At 43.5% G+C, this 23,529-nt stretch overlaps 1 protein-coding gene across 7 annotated transcripts in view; it reads left to right on the top strand.

The window, feature by feature from the left end:
• LRP4 (LDL receptor related protein 4) overlaps nt 1-23,529 on the top strand; it is a 141,956-nt gene that overhangs the window by 98,572 nt on the left and 19,855 nt on the right. For 6 of the 7 annotated variants that reach the window (XM_077322376.1, XM_077322372.1, XM_077322371.1 and 3 more), the window contains 18 exons: nt 749-877; nt 1,464-1,583; nt 1,750-1,875; nt 3,947-4,072; nt 5,071-5,205; nt 5,665-5,790; nt 7,073-7,303; nt 7,480-7,636; nt 7,905-8,122; nt 8,607-8,783; nt 10,365-10,490; nt 11,678-11,886; nt 12,495-12,576; nt 13,311-13,416; nt 14,035-14,236; nt 14,777-14,966; nt 15,202-15,333; nt 16,002-16,142. In XM_077322376.1, the coding sequence (XP_077178491.1) occupies nt 749-877; nt 1,464-1,583; nt 1,750-1,875; nt 3,947-4,072; nt 5,071-5,205; nt 5,665-5,790; nt 7,073-7,303; nt 7,480-7,636; nt 7,905-8,122; nt 8,607-8,783; nt 10,365-10,490; nt 11,678-11,886; nt 12,495-12,576; nt 13,311-13,416; nt 14,035-14,236; nt 14,777-14,966; nt 15,202-15,333; nt 16,002-16,142 (2,733 nt within the window). The remainder of the gene's footprint in view (nt 1-748; nt 878-1,463; nt 1,584-1,749; nt 1,876-3,946; nt 4,073-5,070; nt 5,206-5,664; nt 5,791-7,072; nt 7,304-7,479; nt 7,637-7,904; nt 8,123-8,606; nt 8,784-10,364; nt 10,491-11,677; nt 11,887-12,494; nt 12,577-13,310; nt 13,417-14,034; nt 14,237-14,776; nt 14,967-15,201; nt 15,334-16,001; nt 16,143-23,529) is intronic. The other variant, XM_077322370.1, reaches the window with a different exon arrangement.

The raw sequence follows: 23,529 nt of genomic DNA, 5'->3' as shown, positions 1-23,529 counted from the left end.
GAATTCAGGTTGACCTCAGCCAAAAGCCTGGTGGAAGAGCTCCCTTTTGCACACCCTGGCAAGTGGCAGAGCAGTTTTCTGAGTGATTGATGAGAATTTATGGGTCATGGTGTATTGACATACTATTTTAAGCATATTTTAGTTGCAACCAACACCTGATAAACTTGGGGTGAGTTTTATTTCTAATAAAATTGATTAGGAAGCAGAACCACTGATAAGCAGCTGCAGGACTATATTCTAAGGGTATAATGTACTGTCTGTACAAAGGTGCATTGAGGAGTCTACATGATTTTTTTTTAAGTTCTGCATGTTTAGCTACCTATGTGATTCTGTCCTGGATGTGTGAAGCCAATCCCTGGCTGTCATGTGGTTAGGTGGCTATAGAATATTGTTAGGGAAGGTTGAATTAATCTGTGCTACTGTAGGCAAGCACTTTAAATATGAACACTTCCCTTGCATTTTGTTTCTGTTTTGGAACATAACATCATAGATTTCTTCCTGATGTGGTTGCCTATGAAGTAGTGTAAATTCACTGTCTAGAAACAATACTTCTCAATTGCAAGCACTTGGGCTTCATTGGAAGTAGCACTGTGACACCATTCCAGTGTGTCCAGATAGCTGCATAAATGCATGTGTAATGCCTCCTGCATTTTCTAGATCTACTTAGCTCTTTTAAAATTTGTGTTACTAGAAGCCCACAACTATTTGCAGTCTTGCTTTAGTCTTGTTTCTTCACTCCCTTTTTTAGCATCAGATATTCCAGCACCTACATGCAGCCTGGAGGAGTTCCAGTGTGCATATGGTCGTTGTATCCTGGACATATACCACTGTGATGGAGATGATGACTGTGGGGACTGGTCTGATGAATCTGACTGCTGTAAGTCAACCACCATTGGGGGGGGCAAGTGATGTGTATGTTGATATAAAATATTTCAGATACTTCACCAGGAAATGAAATGCTGTTTTAAGAAGCTTCAGATGTTGTATTCAGAATTGATTGTACAAATCCCAGAGTTAGCAGAAATCTACCTTTGGTGATTCTGTTGGAAATGCTGATTTGCATTAACCTAAAATTTTAATAGTAAGGCAAGAAAAAGTGTGCAGGATATACATTAAGAGCTTTTAGGATACAGGTTAGAAGCTACAGAGCAGGATTAATGCCTCCAGATACTGAAATCCCAGATAGCATCATTGGCTTTTTATTTTAAATTCAATCTCCAGAATAAATTACTGAAGGGTGCCACTAACTTGCTATGATTCAGGCACCTATGTTACTTTTTTGGGAGAAGTATTGCTCCATTTGACAGCAGCAAGTCCTGTGGGACAAATTTTTCTCTGTCACTGTTGAGCAATCCAGAGAGGGGAACATATAACTTGAGTCTGTTGGGTTTGTTACTCTAATTGGGGCTGGCCCTTTGGGGACAGTTGAATGGAGGTTATAATATACTGTCTCCTCTTTGCAGCCTCTCACCAACCGTGCCGTTCTGGGGAGTTCATGTGCACCAATGGTTTATGCATCAACGCTGGGTGGAGATGTGATGGCGACTTTGACTGTGATGACCAGTCAGATGAAAAAAACTGCAGTGAGTTTCTTCAGGGATGTGGCAGATGGAATGATGTAGTATGGAAGACAAGAGTATGCTGGTTATCATGGCATTAGTGATACGGGACTGTGAAGAATAAGGGCATGCAAGCAACAAATCAAATTTGCACTGTCTGACTAAATTAATTTCATTTTTGTTTCCACAGCTACATCTATGTGCACAACCGACCAGTTTCGCTGTAAATCTGGCCGATGTGTTCGCCTTTCCTGGCGCTGTGATGGGGAGGATGATTGCTCTGATAACAGTGATGAGGAAAACTGTGAAAATACAGGTGAAAACCATGAAAGCAAATTGCTGCTTTTCCCCCTGTATAGCTAGCCTTCCTGTGTTAAACCCAGTAATTAACACCCAAAGCTACCCAAAGCTAAGTTGCTCTTAGAAGGGTGAATTGTGTTTAGGGTTGTGCTGGAAATGTCATAATGTCTAAAATAAGGAAAGGAGTATCAAATATTGGATGTGGCAAAGCAGTATATCCTTCCTGATCCTGCATAAAAAGGGTAAAGGTATCCCCTGTGCAAGCACCGAGTCATGTCTGACCCTTGGGGTGATGCCCACTAGCGTTTTCTTGGCAGACTCAATACGGGGTGGTTTGCCAGTGCCTTCCCCAGTCATTACCGTTTACCCCCCAGCAAGCTGGGTACTCATTTCACCGACCTTGGAAGGATGGAAGGCTGAGTCAACCTTGAGCCGGCTGCTGGGATTGAACTCCCAGCCTCATGGTCAGAGCTGCAGACAGCATGTCGGCTGCCTTACCACCCTGTGCCACAAAAGGTTCGTAAAAAGGGTAAAACCATCCCTGATTTCAGAAGTTTGATGTTGTTCTTTTTAAACTGTGAAGATCAAATATGCCACAATATCAAAATTCCCTCAAAGGTCAACAATTAGGGCTTTCATGCCATTAAAGGTCATCTGTATCAATTATGGCCTAATTAGGCCTATCACCTAATTAAAGAAAGTGGTGAATTATTCATCTTAGTATTATATTAATCAGTGAAATTTGCATCAGTGTACATATTGATAAGATCAGGAGTTCTGAACCAGAATTTACTCCCCTTTGTTTATATGAGACAACGTTTATATGCCATAGCAGGCATCTTCTAAGGTTCCTGGGTGAGAAAAAATGCCTGTAGTAAGATGGCATTTGTCATTAACACTTATAATTATAGCGTCAATTTAAACATCTGCTGGAATAATTACGGGCATGTTTTAAATTGTTCAAAACCTTTTTAAAATTCATATCACTGTTACAACCCTAATTATAAAGGATGATGATGATAGGAGAATCAGAAAAAAATCAAAAGAACATATTGAAGAAGAATGTATGTTCTTATATAAGTATAATTTCTCTTTGTATGTTCCAGATTAGCAATGGAAGTTTTTAATACATAAGATGCAAAGTAGGAGATCTTAAAAAGTGTCACAAAAGAATAATTTTTAAAAGCATTTTAATTGTATCTATTTCATTTTGAAAGCACAGTCTCCAAAGGAGCCGTTTTCTCTAGGTGGGCAGATCTCTGTTGTCTGCCATTCCGTTGTTATCCTGGGAGATCTCTAGCTCCCACGAGGACATTGGGGACATTGGCAGCAACCTCTGGTTGGATCTGATACCAGCCATCTTGCATGACTTAACTAGGCCTGGCAGCTCCCTATTGTTCAGCTTCAGCCATTGTATGAAATCCAGTGTGGTGTAGTAGCTAGACATTCAGAGGAGGGTCTGGGACACCCAGGCTCAAATCCCCATCTTGCTGCAGAACCTTACTGAATGATTTTGAACCAGTCACATAGTCCTAACCTACCACAAGGTTGTTGTGAGGATAAAAAAAGAGAGGGGAATAATGTGAGCTGCTTTAGTCTCCACTGTGGGGAAGGGTGGTGGGGTATAAATGAAGTGAATGAATAATAAATGTAGCTGAAGATGTGAGGCAAATAAAAGGTGTGAAAGCCTGAGAAGGAGAGATTGCAGCAGGTAAAGGGGAGAGGGAGTGAAAGAGAAAATAGTATGGGCAGGGAAAGTAAGGCACCCCCCCCCCCCAACAAGTCCTTGATATTTTTCTACCATGCAGGAGGGCCTGACCGAGTGGCTGGCACCACACAACTGGGCCATGGTTCTCCTTTGTAGAGGCTGCTAGGGTGAGGAGAGGGTCAGCTTAATACAGAGGGGCAGATAAAGGTAGGTTAGAAGTTGGATGGGAACAAGATATGGTTGCCAACTTCAGGTTAGGCAAATCCTAGAGTTTTGGGAGGATGGGCAAATGGAAGTAAACTCATATCCCCTGATCGGTCTGGAAAAAAAAATTACCAGTGCTTACCATCTATAACTTTTCCTTTTCTTCTCCTCCTAGGCAGCCCACAATGTGCCCCTGATCAGTTTCTCTGTGGGAACGGACGCTGCATTGGCCAAAGAAAGCTGTGCAATGGTGCCAATGACTGTGGAGATGGGAGTGACGAGAGCCCAGATCAAAACTGCCGTAAGTTTCCCCTGCCTGCCATCCTCATAGGCTCATAGTTGATCCTGAGGGCATCCAAGGCTGATGGAAGAGATTGTAGGTGGGGAGGTCTGTGCCAGAGGTGGGAAGAAGTGCTTCAGTCCTGAGGCCAAATACAGGACTGCGAGGCTCAGAATGAAACAGCTTTGTAGAGGAGTAAGAAACAAAGGAGTAAAAATTAATATGGCCTCTCATATAACTAATACCAGTAGATAAGATTGACTCCGGGTGTGAGAAACTTATGGAATGAACAAGTGTAGTTTCAAAATATATTTTAAGAAGATTAGCTTGCAGCCCGGCAAGCTTCTTTCTGCAAGGGGGGGGGGAGAGGGAAGCGCGTTTGCGCTCCTGGTGGGGCCGCAAAGCCCCCCCTGGGCATGCACGAAACTGCCGCGCATGTGCGTTTGCGGCCCCACTGGGCGCAAATGCGCATGCGCGTACCTTTGCCTCCTCTTCGTCCTTCTTCCACCTTACTCTTCTGACCGTCTATACTACTATACTACAACCATTAGGTTGTCTCTCCTCTTCCTGCATCCGACCCTGTGCTTCTTGCTTCCCTGCCTTTTATCCTCACAGCGGTCCTGTCAGCCCTTGTTCCCTGCCCTCCCCCTCAAGCTGATAAGAGCCTCTACCGCTGTCTTAGTGTCTTGCCCCTGGGCTCTACCTTCTCCTGCACATGGTGACTGCAGAACTTGCCGGTGTTCCTAGGCTCTCCCAGGCTGGAGGGTGGCATGAGTGACCAGCCTCAGTGAGCCTGATCAGAGGCCCTGTGCCTAGTAACACCGGCACAGGGGTGTTGTGTGGCTTTGTCCCAACAGTTGCCAAGGTGCTGCAGTATTCCAGAGCAGCAGTTGGTTGGGCATCACATTGCCCTACCCTGACTGGGACCAGACCACTGCCCCGGCTCAAAAATCATGCAAAGGAAAACGGTAGCTGTTCTGCATAGCAAGTTATGTTTTCTATTTGTGTGCATTTCACAGGTCCTCGAACCGGAGAGGAAAATTGTAACCTCAATAACGGCGGCTGTGCTCATAAGTGCCAGATGTCTCGAGGGACAGTGCAGTGTACCTGCCACACTGGCTACAGGCTCCTGGAGGATGGCAGATTGTGTCAAGGTGAACAGTTTTAAGCACAGCATACATCTGTCGGTAAAATCATGAAAAGTTACTGACAGGAATGGAGTGGGATTTTGTGTCGTACTCAGAACCTGGTCTGACCCGTTAAGTGCCATAGATGGAGCCAAGCAAATTCCCTATTTGTAAGCCGCTTTGAGACCCCTTCAAGTAGAGAAAAGTGGCATATAAGAACCAACTCTTCTTCTTCTTCTTCTTCTTCTTCTTCTTCTTCTTCTTCTTCTTCTTCTTCTTCTTCTTCTTCTTCTTCTTCTTCTTCTTCTTCTTCTTCTTCTTCTTGGAGAATCCCACTGTTCTGAAAAATTTCCCTGTCTTATTAATATGAACAGTGTCCAGAGCAGAAAAGATTGTCCACAGAAAAGTGGAATTCAGAACCTAAGGAGGATTCAGCTTTGAATACGTAAGGGCATGGTAACTCTCTCCTTTTTTTTTCTGTTGCAGATTTGAATGAATGTGCAGAGGAGGGCTATTGCAGCCAAGGATGCACCAACAGTGAAGGTGGTTTCCAGTGCTGGTGTGAGCAAGGCTATGAACTTCGCCCAGACAAGCGCAGCTGCAAAGCCCTAGGTAGGAAGGAATTCTTGGCTCTTATAGCCTGGTTTGATTTCCTGGCATAGCCAATGTATCACTATGTAGAAACTATAAATTTTTCTGCAAGTGTACTGCTGGCTTTGTACAGAACCTTTAGTTTGGTGTAGTGGTTAGGATGCGGACTTCTAATCTGGCATGCCGGGTTCGATTCTGCGCTCCCCCCCACAAGCAACCAGCTGGGTGACCTTGGGCTCGCCACGGCACTGATAAAACTGTTCTGACCGAGCAGTGATATCAGGGCTCTCTCAGCCTCACCCACCTCACAGGATGTCTGTTGTGGGGAGAGGAATGGGAAGGCGACTGTAAGCCGCTTTGAGCCTCCTTTGGGTAGAGAAAAGCAGCATATAAGAACCAATTCTTCTTCTTCTTCTTCTTCTTCTTCTTCTTCTTCTTCTTCTTTTTGGCATCTACTTGCCAATTGCTGCTTGCACTGTGCCCTTTCTTTGTCCGTTTTCTGTTTCCATGCTCCAGTTGAAGATAGGAAATTGATTCATTGGGGATGATAATAGTAGAGCTATCTTGGTATGCTACCACAGGAGCAGGTGTATTGGGATGGGGAGACAGAGATTTTTACTGCCATGTGTTCTTAACTAATTGTTTTTGGAATGTTTTATTGGTATTTTAATGGGATTTTATTGCTGTGGGGTTTTATCAACTGTTATGCCACGAGTTGGTTACTGGGAGTACTGGGGTACAAATTGAATGAATGAATGAATGAATGCATGCCTGCATGTGTGCATGCATTGAACTTGACAGTGGATACTTTATATGTCAGGTAGCAGCTGCCTGAGTGGGTGAATGTGAGAAACCTTGGAACAAAATTGTGTATGATTAACTTGTACAGAATTAAATGCTTTGAGGTAGCTGAGGGCTGAGCCAAGATATTGCTTGTTCACATGAGGTCTTTGTTGAGGCTTGGATCCTTTGAATCATCTGATTTCCCCAAACCACATGGCAGCTGTATCTGTTCTTGGCACTGTTATCTGCTGTGCCAACAGCAAAACATAAAGATCATAACATTGGCATGAGTGGCACAGTCCATTTAGGGACATAGCTTCTCAACATAGTACCCCCTTTTAAGAATGATATTTCTGATTGCGGGCTGAAAAGCCAGATCCAGCTATAGGAGCTGCTTGGATATACTCTGGTACTGTTGGCATTAAGATTTTTCTTGATCATCATTTTGTGTCATGAGCTTTGTTGTTTATTAAGCTTTGTTTTGCTGATCCACTCACTTCTGTCTGAATATATCCCACAGGGCCAGAGCCTGTCCTACTTTTTGCCAATCGCATTGATATCCGGCAGGTCTTGCCCCACCGCTCAGAGTATACTTTACTCCTGAACAACCTAGAGAATGCTATTGCGCTTGATTTCCACCACAGCAAAGAGTTAGTGTTCTGGTCTGATGTTACTCTGGACCGCATTATGAGGGCTAACCTGAATGGCAGCAATGTGGAAGAGGTGGTGTCCACAGGGCTGGAGAGCCCAGGTGAGTGTCTTTAACAATTACAGGGTGAGGAAAATGAGAAAATACATACAGGCGTGGAGATTAATGGATACCTAGTTTTATTTGTTTTTTAGAATATTGCTGATTTCAGTGAACAAAATACACCCATGAGTACAGCCTGCAGTCTTTAGAAGCTTCTTTTCTTCTTTGGATCCTAGGTGGATTGGCCATCGATTGGATCCATGACAAGTTGTATTGGACTGACTCTGGGACATCTCGTATTGAAGTGGCAAACTTAGATGGAACCCACAGGAAGGTGCTTCTCTGGCAGAACCTAGAAAAGCCTCGAGCAATTGCTCTTCACCCCATGGAAGGGTGAGTGATGGATGATGGCCAAGGATTCCTCTGTTAGCTTCCGGGCTGAAATTGGCTCAAGTACAGTCTCCTGAGCAGCGAAGGTCGTCTTACTTCCCTATGTGCTATACTTGGACTGCTCATTTAATATAGATGAATGGTTTGTGTAAATGATAATCGCCTGCCTTGTGAAAATGCTTGTTCAGGTGTTGGGACCCTTGGTCACCATAATCTCTCCCAAAGTGCTTATCAGAACAGCCAATAGAATTTCCTCTCTCTTCTCCAATAGCACCATCTACTGGACCGACTGGGGAAATACTCCTCGCATAGAATACTCAAATATGGATGGTTCCAATCGGCGCATCATTGCTGACACTCACCTTTTCTGGCCAAATGGGCTAACCATTGACTATGCAGGGCGCCGGATGTACTGGGTAGATGCCAAACACCATGTCATTGAGAGGGCTGATTTGGATGGACAGAATAGGAAAGCTGTCATAAGCCAAGGTGAGATAAGGAAACAGGGTATGGGGCATGTGTGTTAACAGTGTAGGTAGTACCAAGAGAAACAGTCAACATATAGGCTGTGGATGCCACCTACATAATGTTATAGATAATTATGGGGCAAAGGCTGCAGGCAGTAATGAAGCTTCTTGCTAGCTCCTAAGCTGGCCTCAGTGCGGTTTGCACCATCAGGTCATGTGGAAATTAAATACACTATCTACAGTTTGGTCTGTAAATATTCTCATTTACTTGTGTAAACCATTTCTTTTAACTTTTCTTACCTGCTCAGTATCAGCAGGAATTGAGCTTGATCACCCCTCGCCCTTCAGTGGGCTTTGTACAGCCAATTAAGCACTCTTAAATATAGCTATTCTTATTCTGCCAATAGAAAACACCTTTGGGTTGGGGAGACAAAATAAAGGCCTATCTTATAACCCCTCTAAAGGTTTAGAGTAATCCATGGGTTTGTGCTGGATTCTTCCTGCAGGCCTTCCACATCCTTTTGCTATCACGGTATTCGAAGACAGCCTATATTGGACTGACTGGCATACCAAGAGCATAAACAGTGCAAACAAATTTACTGGCAAGAATCAGGAGATCATTCGCAACAAGCTTCACTTCCCCATGGATATCCACACATTGCACCCTCAACGTCAGCCAGCAGGTAACTGCAGAGGCACTTTGGGAGATAAGGACTTCCAATTGCCATCCAAACAGCAATAAACTTGATTTGCCATGGACATGAACAAGGAAATGGGGTGGAAAATATGTTTTTTAAGAAATACTCCTGGAATTTATAACTTACTATAATTCTGAGTATGCTTGTTTAAACACCCTTCCCCGGTGGTTCTGATAATTGTGAAAATAAACTTAAAAAAAACAGGATGGTATGTGTGAAAAGCCAGGAGGTATAGAAGGACTCTGCAAGTATTTAATTTTAAGACCTTAAGTCTTAGAGACTGAATCATCATCAGTTTCAGAGATCTTAATTACCTTTGACTGTTCAGGTGGTAATAATACTTTTCCATTTTCAGTGATTTAGAAACCACCATTCTGATGTTAATAACATTGGGGCAAATATGTATTATTGTTTAGTCCTCCAGTTTATTGTGCGTTTCAGCTGTGATGCTCATCCTTATCCATGGTTCCTCTATATATTTGTGAAACAGCCTGGTGGGTGGTATATGTCTGGCTGTCCAAGTTGGAATAGGGCCCTGCCCCAACAGCTCCCGCCCTCCCTCCCTGGATGCTAGCCACATTCCTCTCAGACATGCCAGAGACAGAGAGAGACGCACAGAGCCCTGCCAGACTGAACACAAGCCCTCATTCCCTCCTATCGCTCCTGCTGTGAGGGAGGCAGAGAGAAAGACACAGAGAGAGCTGCCCCAAGCTACTGATCAGCCCAGCTTCCCTCCTAAGAAGGGGCCCTAATTACCTGCTATGGCTCCTCCTGCGAGGTACACCAAGAGACACTCATCGAGAGGGAGAGAGAGACACAGAGCGAGAGAGAGATCTGCACCTCCTGGTGTCCCCTGGGTCCTAGCGCCCACTGCATTCCTGGTTGCAATGGGTTTTCTTGCTAGTAAAATATAAAATTAGTCTTGTGGAATCAAACAAAACATCTATATAGTCTAGCATTCTGTCCCTTGGAATATCCCTGAAGCCCACATACTGTGCATGGGTGTGGGGGTATTATCTGGTAATCTCATTTTTTGTTAAGGCTTGAAGCTGAAGAAATATTTATGAAAAGTGATTCTTGGGAATACTTTTAACTATAATCCCAATTCCCTCTGCTGGCTATAAGGGAGCTGAGGTATATTACAACTTTAGTAAGCAGTCAGTATTAATGACAATCTTTACTCTTCATATTTCATTGTGCTAGTAGAACTTAAGGGGGAAGGTATCAATATCCTCACATACCCAACATACAGAGCGTGAACTATCTGCTACTTCTGCCTTTATAGGCAGTATAATTTATTTGAAATTTATACCACCACTACTACCACCCAACATAAAAACAATCTACACATACAACTTGGTCATGTCCTTGAAAATAAAAGTTTGAATTTCAAAAGGGTTAATGGCAGGAATTTGTGTAATAGGAATCTTTTAGTTATGTGCTGTGTATGCATGTGCATACAGAGACCAAGGCTGGTTGACTTGTAGCTTTCACATTTGTACCCCCAAATGTCTTTGTTTTCTTTATTGGCTTCCTTATATGCTGTTTGTTCTTTGGCTATTTGAGCAGGGAGAAATCGCTGTGGAACTAACAATGGGGGCTGTACTCACCTGTGCCTACCCAACAGCAAAAATTACACCTGTGCCTGTCCAACAGGCTTTCGGAAGACCAGCACCCATGCCTGTGCCCACAGTAAGTGTGATGGAGAAAAGTCTGTATGTTTTGACTATATTGTTTTGAATATATCCAGGCTGGGAAGAATCTGTTGAAATTTGTAGATTAGACTTGAGGGCTTGAAAGGGGCTACAGACAAGAGTGGAAGTAAGGTAGAGTGGTGTGTGTGTGTGTGAGAGAGAGAGAACAAACAAATACAATGTGCAATTCAATGACTGATAGGGGGTAAAAAGAAGGAAATTAACAGTCAGATATCCACTATTGTAGTGCATTTATATGCATCTGAGCCACATGTCAAATATTGTATACCATTTAGTAGCTCTATCTCAAAAGGAGTATCTTAGAGCTAGAAAAGGTATAGAAAAGGGCAACCAAAAGTGAACAAGGGTTTGGAGCATTTCCTTATGAGTAAAAATCTAATACACTTGGATTTTTTTTTAAGAAAAAAGTTTGAGAGTAAAGAAGATATTATAGAGGCTTAAAACTATGTGATTGTTCAGATGATGTTTTCCTCTCCCATAATACTTGAACTCGGGTTAACCCAGTGAAATTGACTGGAAGGCTTGACAAAAGAAAGTGCTTTTCCCATTATATATAATTCACTTTGTGGAATTTACCGCTGCAAGATGTGATAGCTACTGGCTTAAAATGTTACGAAAAGGATTAGCTAAATTCATAGAAGATATGTTAGCTAAAGTTAACCTCCATGGTTAAAAGCAGTGTGAATACCAAGATCTCAGGGACAAACAATGTTGCCTTTGAGACCTCTGTGTGGAGGGGTCCTGGAGCCATCTGGCGGGCTACAGTTGGCCATAGGACTGCAGAGACACTTGGTGTGGTCTACGAAAACTCTTGCAATGGAGGGAGAGACTAGTGACAAAATGCATCTCACCCCCAATTCTAGAATGACAGAGGTGATAGCTCATTTTTTTTTACCCTGTTCCACTTGAATAATTTTTTCCATAATGTGTTCTTTAATCTCCTCCCAAGAGCTCTTTCCTAGCAACAGATGCTAATTTCCCTTCTCTGTTATATTCATTTTGTTTGGTAAACTGGTCTGCTTTCAACTATGGGTCAGATATGTATTTCCATTTAGTGGGGCATTGATACAGCAGAGGTTAGATGTAAGAAGAGAATTTTCTGTGTCTGTTATCATGTTGTTGAACTTAGAGAAATTAAAAGAAGACCTTTCGACCTTTGATCAGGTCTTGACAAGTTCCTGCTTTTTGCCCGAAGGATGGACATCCGTCGTATCAGCTTCGACACTGAAGATCTGTCCGATGATGTTATTCCTTTGGCTGATGTGCGCAGTGCTGTCGCTCTGGACTGGGATGCAAAGGATGAATATGTCTACTGGACAGATGTTGGCACCGATTCCATTAGTCGAGCAAAATGGGATGGAACAGGCCAAGAGGTAAAGTCTTTTGAACTGAAGAGGCAATTGTCCGAACGGGACCTAGTAAGAACTAGCTTCTTTTATCTGTATAGATAATCTACATCCAGTTTGAAGATGTCTAAAATATCTATGCATATGATGTCTTGTTTTTTTTTTTTTTTTTTTGGTTATCTGTAAACCCACACAACTTAATATGTTTCAGCTGAAGCATCTATCTGAATCTTCAGTTTAGTAATTTATGCGGTGAGAAAAACAGACTTGTTTTATTTCATGGCTGTGTTAGCTGATTTGTGTGCCCAAAGGTATTTGAGGTAACCTACACCATGACAAATTGCAAGACTATGCAAGAGAATCAGATAAGAAGGTATAAAACACTGTTTAAAAGAATAATTACAAGAATATTCTCTCTCCAGCCATCATTTGTGTGTCCACAGTTGATCATTTTAAGAGCAAGACTCAGGTGTTCTGCGTCCATCTCTTTATAGGCAGAAATTTAGTTACTTCTGAGACTCCATTCTGATGGGGTTTTTATAGCTAGATGTTGCCAGACACATTTGTGTTGTTAAGACAGAACAGACAGTGGACTATTCTCTATAAGACTCATTTTGTTTCTGTTTCTTGCATAGGTTGTGGTGGACACAAGCCTGGAAAGCCCAGCTGGTCTGGCTATTGACTGGGTCACCAACAAGTTGTATTGGACTGATGCAGGTATTAAAGCTCTCTGTTCCATAAAACAGAACAAGATCATTACTCGTTAAGCTCAATAATCTCTCAAAGACTGCTTTTGAAATTCTAAGCAGTCTGTCCCCAAGATGCATTTTTTGAAAGCATGAATAATACATAACTCTTTATGGACAACTTGAGAAGTATGACATTCATAGTAAATCATTCAATGGATATCACTCTGGTAGAGGTACATCCTTTATTTGATACATTAGAAATTCAATGGTAAAACCTCTCTTACAGACTACAAGTTGTGGACTGTGGCTTTGAATGCTCCCCAGGGGGAAAATGAGTATGTTGTGGTCAAAAGGTGATATATCTTTTTCCTGTGAAGCGCTATTTCAGAAAGGGTTTTTCCCATATAGGTGATGAGCATTTAAACGTGCAGTCCCCCTAATGTGAAGCCTGAAGTGACTTGATTATGCCCGCTGTGTCCCTCCATTCTATTGATTTTGGTGGAACTTGCTTCCAAATAAAAATGCTGAGAATTGGCAGCCTTGTTTATCAATCACTTGAACAGCTGAGATGTGGGATTCAGGAGAGTCCCTTTCAGGTCTGTTGAGTATATAATCTTGAGTGTATTAACGTATATCTTCCATTGGCAGGGGGGGATAAGTGCAGGGGATGGGAATACAGTGGAGACCACGTTGATTCTTTTTGTGACCTTTTCTTTGGTTACAGAGGTTTATGATTCTTTGTTCCTCCCCTGTCCACTGCAGGAACAGACCGGATAGAGGTGTCCAACACAGATGGGTCTATGCGGACTGTGCTGATATGGGAGAACCTAGATAGACCTAGAGACATTGTAGTGGACCCTGTTGAAGGGTGAGAAACTTTTCCCTCTGGAAACAGCCCAGGAATAATGCTTCTGTGCCACTGAGCTTTGCCCCTTTGTGGTAGTACCTGTCTCTGAGTGACTTCCTTTAGAAGTCCTAGAAATGGAGTGCTCTTTCAACTATACAGGAGTTCAAACTTTTCTTCCTGACCACAAATACAGACATGGGTTAAAGCCATTGGATTCTTAGCCCTAGAGAAAATGTCCTTAGCTTTTTAGCATAGGCTCATGTATTGCCCTATGGTCTGACCATGTAGTATCTCTTGTTATCACTGCCTGAAAGGCAACTAATGTGAAGCATTCTGCGCATGTGGGTGGCATATCGCATTGGTCTTAGATTTCTTTCACATTGATTAGTCTCTTTTGTTTCCTTTTTCTGTGTTGTACTGCATTTTTTCATGGCAGTATATAAGTAAACCCAGTCTGAGAGGGTATTTGAACCTTGACACTTCATTTGTTCCTAGGTGGTGCAGCCTCTAGTTGAGTATGACAGCTAGAAAAGTGGCTTTTGGAATTGCTGGGCCAGTTGGATAGTGGGGTTTGGTGTCAAACAATTGATAAAATTGCACAGATCAGAGTCCTACATTATGCTTTGTGCTTGTGTGCAGGTTCATGTACTGGACAGACTGGGGGGCTAGCCCGAAGATTGAACGTGCAGGAATGGATGCTTCTGGTCGCTTGGTGATCATCTCTTCTAACCTGACCTGGCCCAATGGGCTAGCCATTGACTATGAGTCTCAGCGCCTCTACTGGGCGGATGCTGGTATGAAGACGATTGAGTATGCTGGCCTGGACGGCTCTCACAGGAGGGTAAGAGGGCCTGGCTGAAGGGAAGGGAAGAGAAGGCTTCTGGAAACGGGTAACAAGTAGGAAAGGCATAAACTTACTTGGGGATAAAATGTACATATTTGTTTCATTTATAGTCTGCCTTTCTGACCAAGACTCAGGGTGGATTAAAACGGGACAGATGGAATAGCACAATAATATCAACAGTGCAATAAAATGGGATTACCAAAATAGAGGATAGCATACTGAAAACCGTGTACTACACACAACAAAACAATATAATATATACAACCAATTGAAAATGTAAAGTGCTAGCTTTTCTTCTCCAGAAAAAGACACCAGCTGTATCTCAAGAGAAACTGTACTTTTGAGTGAAGGGAAGAGACAGTGACCAATGGGGAGAGCCAAAGGCTCTCTTGCGGCCTCCACATACTTTCTAGCCTTTTTGTGCATGACTACTGCAATAGCTATGTGCTGTTAATTTAAGGTTGTTCAAAGTTTCTAGTGGTTGATTGCTGGTTTTCCTGGACATGACTCATAATGCCCTCTGGATATCATTGGCAGGTATTGATTGGAAGCAATCTCCCTCACCCGTTTGGACTTACTGTTTATGGAGGGCGGATCTACTGGACTGATTGGCAGGCAAAGAGCATTCAGAGTGCTGACAAAAGGACAGGACAGGAACGTGAAATTCTACAAGACAACCTGGAGAACCTCATGGATATTCATGTCTTTCATCGGCAGAGGCCTCCAGGTGCGGAAGATTACCGTGAGAGCTTGCCTAGGCTTTCTTCCTGAGTTCTTATCTTGCTTCCCAGCAAAAGTCTAACTTGAAACATGTGAAAGAGACTTCTTAACAACTATATAATGGAAAGGGCTCCTTTACATGATTCATATACATACCTTTTCAGCATTTAAGGGATGCTAATACTTCTTGTACTGGGCTTTTGAGTCTGACATTTGGATGCATTGCATTTCCCCCCCTACAGTATACACACCATGTAAAGTGGATAATGGTGGATGCAGTCATCTTTGCCTCCTGGCCCCTCTCCCTAAGGAATACAGTTGTACGTGTCCCACAGGCATCAACCTACAGCCAGATGGCAAGACTTGCTCACCAGGTAGGTATCCTCCTGTTCATTGAAGCCCACATCCTGCTCATCTAAGGCCTCCAAATACAGAATCTCTGAACACATAATGTTCAAAGCCTGCTTATAAATATAAATTATAAATAAATTATAATGCAAGAAATACTACCAGGATTCTAGCCTGTAAGTTGGTTCTGGTTTAGAATTGTATTTGATCTATGAAGAACAAATCACATTGTGGAAGTGCCCAGTTTGGATGCCATGACCAATCAGGGTAACTTCTAAATCTGAAATCTTGATGTGGCACAAATAGAGAGGAAATTGTCAATTCCATTCTGATCCTGCTGACAAAACCCACATTTTTCTGATTCTAATATTTGCCTGAGACTGACCACAGGTCCTCCTCAGACATCCGCCCAATGACCTGAACCAGTCTGACCTCTCCAGGGGTTTTAGCTAAGTTTCTGTTCTTGTTATATTGTTGTTATTGGGATCACTGAAGTTGTGTTGTTTAGAAGCACTGTTGGATTGTTACTGTTGTATTTGACTATGTTGTATGTTGATTTGTTCCATGTATCCCCCTATGATGTTGTATGTAAACCGCCCTGAGCCATATGGAAGGGCGGTCTAGAAATTAAATAAACAAACAAACAAACAAATAAATAAATAAATAAAATATTGATTTGTCCCCAATTCTGCAGGAATGACCAGCTTCCTGGTTTTTGCCAGAAGGTCAGATGTTCGCCTGGTTTCACTTGACATTCCGTATTTTGCTGATGTGGTCGTCTCCATCAACGTTACCATGAAAAATACCATTGCTGTTGGGGTGGATCCTCTGGAAGGTCTGAAATATTTTGCAACATGACTCTTTTAACAATAGCTTCAGAGCTACTAGTAACATTGAAGGAAATAGACACTACTGATTTTCAAAAAGTGTGCAACAAGTTTCCCCTTTCTTCCTTAGACAGTGCTAGTTTATGTGTGGTTCCTGCTAGGCAGCAAGTATAGCTGAATCTCAGCTGACCTTTCCTTGTTCCTCTGAGAACCTGTTGCTACAGGTTGTGGTAATAATAGAATGCTGTGAGATATGTAAATGCAGGCTGAGAGTTGGTCATTCTTAACTTCAGTTAAATGCTATGAAATAACCACCTCTCCAAGAAATCCCGTTTCTGGATCTGATTCTTAGACATGGTAAAATGTCTAAATAATTTTCAAGTAATATTATAATGTCTGCCACAATGAATAATACACCAACACACAATACATAAGGAATTTAGTTTTGGAAAGTGAGTGTTTCACATCACCTATGGCTATTGTGTTTTTTTAGAAAGCATACCTGCTGCAGTGGCAAGTAATGTACTGCCTTCTTACTGACTTTGCTTCTATGTCCTAAATATCAGACTGAAATTCAGAAACATTTCCTCTGTTGCCAGATAAGCTCCTGCTAGTGACAGGCCCTAAGCTCAACAAATACCATGTGCATGCAGCCTACAGTTTGGTGTAGTGGTTAGGAGTGCGGACTTCTTATCTGGCATACCAGGTTTGACTCTGTGCTCCCCCACATGCAGCCAGCTGGGTGACCTTGGGCTCGCCACGGCACTGATAAAACTGTTCTGACTGGGCAGTGATATCAGGGCTCTCTCAGCGTCACCCACCTCACAGGGTGTTTGTTGTGGGGAGAGGAATGGGAAGGCGACTGTAAGCCGCTTTGAGCCTCCTTCGGGTAGGGAAAAGCAGCATATAAGAACCAACTCTTCTTCTTCTTCTTCTTCTACTCTGTCTTTATATGCTGCCGTTATTTTCTCTTTTAGTCTAATGTATTATTTAAAATAAAGGGAAATTAATTAACCTTTCATTAAATGAAATGGCTCCCCTTCCTGTCATGCTGAATTCTAGGGGATTCTGAAATAATCTTAAAGCCAAATGAATAGATTTAACTATTTTTAATCAAACTAACCATAATTAATAATCTGAATGTGGGTCACTACTTTAACTATGGTTAGTTTATATCCATTATTAGTCACAGGTACTATTAAAAATGGCTTTGCATTATGTACAAATTGCCTGGAGAAAAAATATCCAATCACTTTAATAGAGCTTTGTGGGGTGCTATTTACCAGATGATGTTGTTAACCTCCATGCCATGAAAAATTTCAAAATCCAATTTCCGCATATTAAGCCTCCAAAGAATGGGACAGTTTTCTCCAGCGCTTGTTGTTGTTAGGTACGACAATGATCCTCCAGGCCTTCCTGTCCTCTACCATTCCCATTTAAGTTTGCACCTACTGCTTCAGTCACTCCATCCAGCCACCTCATTCTCTGTCGTCCACTTCTTCTTTTGCCCTCAATCGCTCCCAGCATTAGGCTCTTCTCCAGGGAGTCCTTCCTTCTCATGAGGTGGCCAAAGTATTTGAGTTTCATCTTCAGGATCTGGCCTTCTAAGGAGCAGTCAAGGCTGATCTCCTCTAGGACTCACGGGTTTGTTCACCTTGCAGTCCAAGGGACTCGCAAGAGTCTTCTCCAGCACCAGAGTTCAAAAGCCTCAATTCTTTGACGCTTGGCCTTCCTTATGGTCCAACTTTCGCAGCCATACATTGCAACTGGGAATACCATAGCCTTGACTAAACGCACTTTTGTTGGCAGGGTGATGTCTCTGCTTTTAAGTTGCTGTCTAGATTTGCCATAGCTTTCCTCCCCAGGAGCAACCGTCGTTTAATTTCTTTGCTGCAGTCCCCATCTGCAGTGATCTTGGAGCCCAAGAAAATAACTAACTCCATTTCTTCTCCATCTATTTGTCAGGAATTGAGAGAGTCAGATGCCATGATCTTTGTTTTTTTGATGTTGAGTTTCAAGCCAACTTTTGCACTCTCCTCCTTCACCCGCATCAACAGGCTCTTTAGTTCCTCTTCACTTTCTGCCATTAGAGTGGTATCATCTGCATATCTGAGGTTGTTGATATTTCTCCCTGCAATCTTGATCACAATTTGTGACTCCTCTAATCCCGCCTTTCTCATGATGTGCTCCGCATACAAGTTAAATAGGCAAGGCGACAGTATACAGCCTTGTGGAACTCGTTTCTCAATTTTGAACCAATCAATGATTCCATGCCCGGTTCTCACTGTTGCTTCTTGACCTGCATATAGGTTTCTCAAGAGACAAATAAGATGCTCTGGTATTCCCATCTCTTTAAGAACTTGCCACAATTTGTTGTGCTCCACACAATCAAAGGCTTTAGCATAGTCAATGAAGCAGAAGTAGCCGTTCTTCTGGAACTCCCTAGCTTTCTCCACGATCCAGCATATGTTGGCAATTTGATCTCTAGTTCCTCTGCCTCTTCGAAATCCTGCTTGTACTTCTGGAAGTTCTCGGTCCACATGTTGCTGGAGCCTAGCTTGTAGGATTTTGAGCATAACTTTGCTAGCATGAGAAATTAATGCAATGGTGTGGTAGTTTGAACATTCTTTGGCATTGCCCTTCTTTGGGATTGGAATGTAAACTGACCTTTTCCAATCCTGTGGCCATTGTTGAGTTTTCCAAATTTGCTGGCATATTGAGTGTAGCACTTTTACTGCATCGTCTTTTAAGATTTTGAATAGTTCAACTGGAATGCTGTCACCACCACTAGCTTTATTATTGCTCAGACTTCCTAAGGCCCATCTGACTTCACATCTGGCTCCAGGTCAGTAACTACTCCATTGTGGTTATCAGGGATGTTAAGATCGCTCTTGTGTAGTTCTTCTGTATAATTTTGCCACCTTTGTTTAATCTCTTCTGCTTCTGTGAGGTCCCTACCATTTTGGTCATCATACCCATCTTTGCATGAAACGTTCTCTTCATATCTCCAATTTTCTTGAAAAGATCTCTGGTCCTCCCCATTCTATTGTTTTCTTCTATTTGTTTGCACTGTTCATTTAAGAAGGCATTCTTACCTCTTCTAGCTTTTCTCTGGAATTCTGCATTCTGTTGGGTGTATCTTTCTCTTTCTCCCTTGCCTTTCACTTCCCTTCTCTCTTTAGCTATTTGTAAAGCTTCCTCAGATAGCCATTTTGATTTCTTGCATTTCTTTTTCTTTGGGATGGTTTTAGTTGCTACCTCTTGTACAATGTTGCGAACCTCCGTCCATAGTTCTTCAGGCACTCTGTCTATCAGATCTAATTCCTTAAATCTATTTGTCACCTCTACTGTGTATTCGTCGGGGATATGATTTAGTTCATACCTGAGTGGCCTAGTGCTTTCCCCTACTTTCTTCAATTTGAGCCTAAATTTTGCAACAAGAAGCTGATGATCTGAACCACAATCAGCTCCTGGTCTTGTTTTTATTGACTGGATAGAACTCCATCTTTGGCTGCAGAGCACATAGTCAATCTGATTTCTGTGTTGACCGTCTGGTGATGTCCATGTGTAGAGTTGTCTCTTGGGTTGTTGGAAAAGAGTGTTTGCTATGACCATTGTATTCTCTTGAAAAAATTCTACCAGCCTGTGCCCTGCTTCATTTTGTACTCCAAGGCCAAACTTGCCTGTTATCCCGGTTATCTTTTGGCTTCCTACTTTAGCATTCCAATCCCCCATGATGATAAGCACATCATTTTTTGGCGTTGCTTCTAGAAGGTGTTGTAGGGCTTCATAGAACTGGCCAACTTCATCCTCTTCAGCAGCAGTGGTTGGGGCATAGACCTGGATCACTGTGATGTTGAATGGTTTACCTTGGATTCGAACTGAGATCATTCTGTCATTTTGGGGATTGTATCCCAAGACTGCTTTTCCTACTCTCTTATTGATTATGAAGGCTACTCCATTTCTTCTGCGAGATTCTTGTCCACAGTAGTATACCTGATGGTCATCTGAATTAAATTCACCCATTCCTGTCCATTTTAGTTCATCGATTCCTAAAATGTCGATGTTCAGTCTTGTCATCTCTTGTTTAACCACGTCCAGCTTGCCTTGATTCATGGATCTGATGTTCCAGGTTCCTATGGAATAAAAATCTTTACGGCATCGGACTGTCTTTTCGCCACCAGTTACTTCCACAACTGAGCGTCCTTTCGGCTTTGGCCCAGTCGCTTCATTCATTCTGGCGCTACTTGTACTAGCCGTCTGCTCATCCCCAGTAGCATATTGGACACCTTCCGACCTGAGGGGCTCATTTTCTGGCATCAAATCATTTTGCCTTTTGAACTTGTCCATTGGATTTTCATGGCAAAGATACTGGAGTGGTTTGCCATTTCCTTCTCCAGTGGATCACCTTTTGTCAGAGCTCTCAGCTATGACCTGTCCGTCTTGGGTAGCCCTTCACGGCATAGCTCATAGCTTCACTGAGCTACGCAAGCCCCCTTGCCACAACAAGGCAGCGATCCTTGAAGTGGGTCTCCACCGCTAGTCCTGACTTAATTCTGACTTGCTTCCCAGTGATGTTTGTGCTTGTGTCAGCTACAAAGATGCCTAACAAGAGCCACTCAAAATAGAAGCTGTCCCGAATGTTCTGTCTCTTATAAGAAGTTCTCGGCTTAAAGGTGTGGGGAACATGGTATGCCACAATGAAACGAAGCATGACTTTTTCTACCACCCAAAGTAGAGCTGCAAGAGGGCAGTTCTTGGAAGTGGGACGTCTCACCCGATCTGTGTCTCTGCTGCTTAGGAGAGGAGCAAGGCTGGCTCTTGCATACTGTGATAGGACATGTCAGGCTGGGCTTTTAGGGAGGTTGTTTCTGAAGTCCAGGTGACCAAAAAGGTTGAAAAATAAAAATAAAAAATCATATATTATATACAGCAGTGGTCCCCAACCTTTCTGAGGCTGGGGTCCGGCAAGGCATCGGGGCGCGGCCCGTGGCCTGCGCGAGCCACGCCCATGCATCGGCCGCGCCCGCGGGCCGCACCGCACCCCACGGGCCGCGCCCACGCATCGGGCCACACCTGCGTGCCGTGACCGCGTGCCGCGCCCACGCATCGGGCCGCACCCGCGTGCCGCCCCCACGCATCGGGCCGCGCCCACACATCGGGCCGCACCCACACATCGGGTCGCGCCCGGCCCTGATTCCCTCTCCCCGCCCTCCCGCAGTAAGAAGCTTCCCGGGCCGCAAGCTTGCGGCCTGGGAAGTTTTTTACTGCGGGGGGGGGGCGGGGAGAGGGAGCTGCGGCCCGGCGCCATGGCCTTCGCGGCCCGGCACCGGGCCGCGGCCCGCATGTTGGGGACCACTGATATACAGTATATGTTCCTTAAACCCAGCTTGCCAGGCAGGGGTGGCATGGGAAGAAGTTCCCTGGGGCAGCATAATGCGTTTGAGTCATCCCTGTCTGCCACTGGAATACATGGCTGTAAGTCCCAGAGGCCTCTTGAGCAGCATGGGCCCAAGTCTGGGAGGCATCACCTGTACCAGTAGGTCTCGAAAGTGTGTTGCCTTGAGGGTACCAGTATGCAAGGTGAGCTCCAGCAACAGCAGATGTGGAATAAGGTTACCAATAGTAGATGACATGTGGGATGGTTATGTTGTGTTAAACTCTTGAAAGGGATGCCTTCTGATTTGGTGGGAGGAAAGAGTTAATGTTAAGGAAAGAGGGTATAAATTTATGGCCATGGGGTAAGACTGGTCGAAAGAAAGTAGGCTTTCTCTCAGTCAGGCACCACAATGCATGTTGGGGTAGCAATGGCATGATCTTAGGAGGGTGAGAAAGTTCTGAACCTAGAATGCCAAGACAAGCCAAGATGAGGAATCTGATCTATATTCTGACTTTTAAAAGTTACCAGGATTAAATTAAACCATGGTTCATCATTGTGGCTTCTGTGCGGTCCAGCCAGGTTAAAGATATCCAAATGCTTTTGGCAAACTAGGAGAGCGCTTCTCTTCCCCCTGGCACTTTCCTGCCAAAACCATCACAGGACCAGGAGGAGAGGCACTCCTCCCTCAAGTTTTCTTTCTTCTGCTGTAAAGGAAAGGACTCCATTGCTGTTCTCTGTTTTTTCCTCTCATCATTATTGAGGCTGAAGAGAGATGTTTCTCTCAAAGGTTTTCTGTCATCATTACTCATTCTAGTGAGGTATAAACTGCATTTAAAGAAGAAAAGTTTGTGGTTCTTTTAGTATGTAGCACTTCCAGCTGTGGAATGAGAATATTGTGAGTTCTAACCTATGCTGCCTTCATTTATGAAACTTATGATGCCCTAGCCAGGATTTCCTACCAGAGATTTGCTGGGGACCAAACAATATTTTGTATTAGTCTCTCAGGCTCCAAAAATAATTGATCAGCATCCTCACAAAATCTGCCTTTGTGGATTAGTAGCATTTGTCACACTCTGTCTTGAGTGCGTGGCTGTTCAATGCCAATTTACGTATCATGTCTCTCTCCAACAGAATTATGTTTTTCTATGTGGGGTTCCTGCATGTATTTCATTTGGGACACTCATAGAAAGCTTCCCCTTCCTTTGTAAGGCAGCTCTGAATGAATGTTGATATGGAATACTCAACAACTGTTGGAAAGGTGATCCTCAATGATCTCTTCCTTTGAAAGCTTCACACCCCTCCAACTCAATGACCTTGCTAAGCTCCTGATGAAGGTTACAGCCACAATGATGAAAACAGGGTTACACATAGAAGAAGAATTGGTTCTTATATGCCGCTTTTCTCCATCAGGAGTCTCAAAGTGGCTTACAATCCCCTTCCCTTTCCTCTCCCCTCACAGACACCCTGTGAGGTAGGTGAGGCTGAGAGAGCCCTGATATCACTGCTTGGTCAAAACAGCTTTATCAGCGCTGTGGTGACCCCAAGGTCACACAGCTGGCTGCATTTGGAGGAGGAGCAGGGATGAAACCTGGCTCACCAAATTAGAAGTCAGCTCTCCTAATCAATACATCAAGCTGTAACTGTTGTCTATTGGGTGGTCATCTGTGCAGGCATCCCTCCCTCCCTCCCTCCTGCCCTTCTGTGAACTTTAGTTTCTTGGGGTCTCTGGTGGCAGCATGGAGATAACCGAGGGTGTACTGCTTCTCCTCATGGTCATGTGATCGTTTTGTGGGAAAGCCCCAGAGGGAGGAGGGGCACTCCCAGTCTACTAGAAAACTTTGGAAATCTTTTCTGCGGCTGACCTGTGCACATGCAGTTACAATGCATGTCTATGCAGAAGACCACCTGATGAACAACAGTTACAGTTAAGTGCAAACCTGTTTTTTGTGCTATTCTTAAACAAGGCTGAAGTGTTTCTAATTTGCAGCAGAAGTTTTATTTAAGTAGGTGTTGCT

Source organism: Paroedura picta, chromosome 2 (assembly GCF_049243985.1).
Source record: "Paroedura picta isolate Pp20150507F chromosome 2, Ppicta_v3.0, whole genome shotgun sequence".
Taxonomy (NCBI): Eukaryota; Metazoa; Chordata; class Lepidosauria; order Squamata; family Gekkonidae; genus Paroedura; species Paroedura picta.
This window is presented reverse-complemented; position numbering and strand designations above follow the sequence as displayed.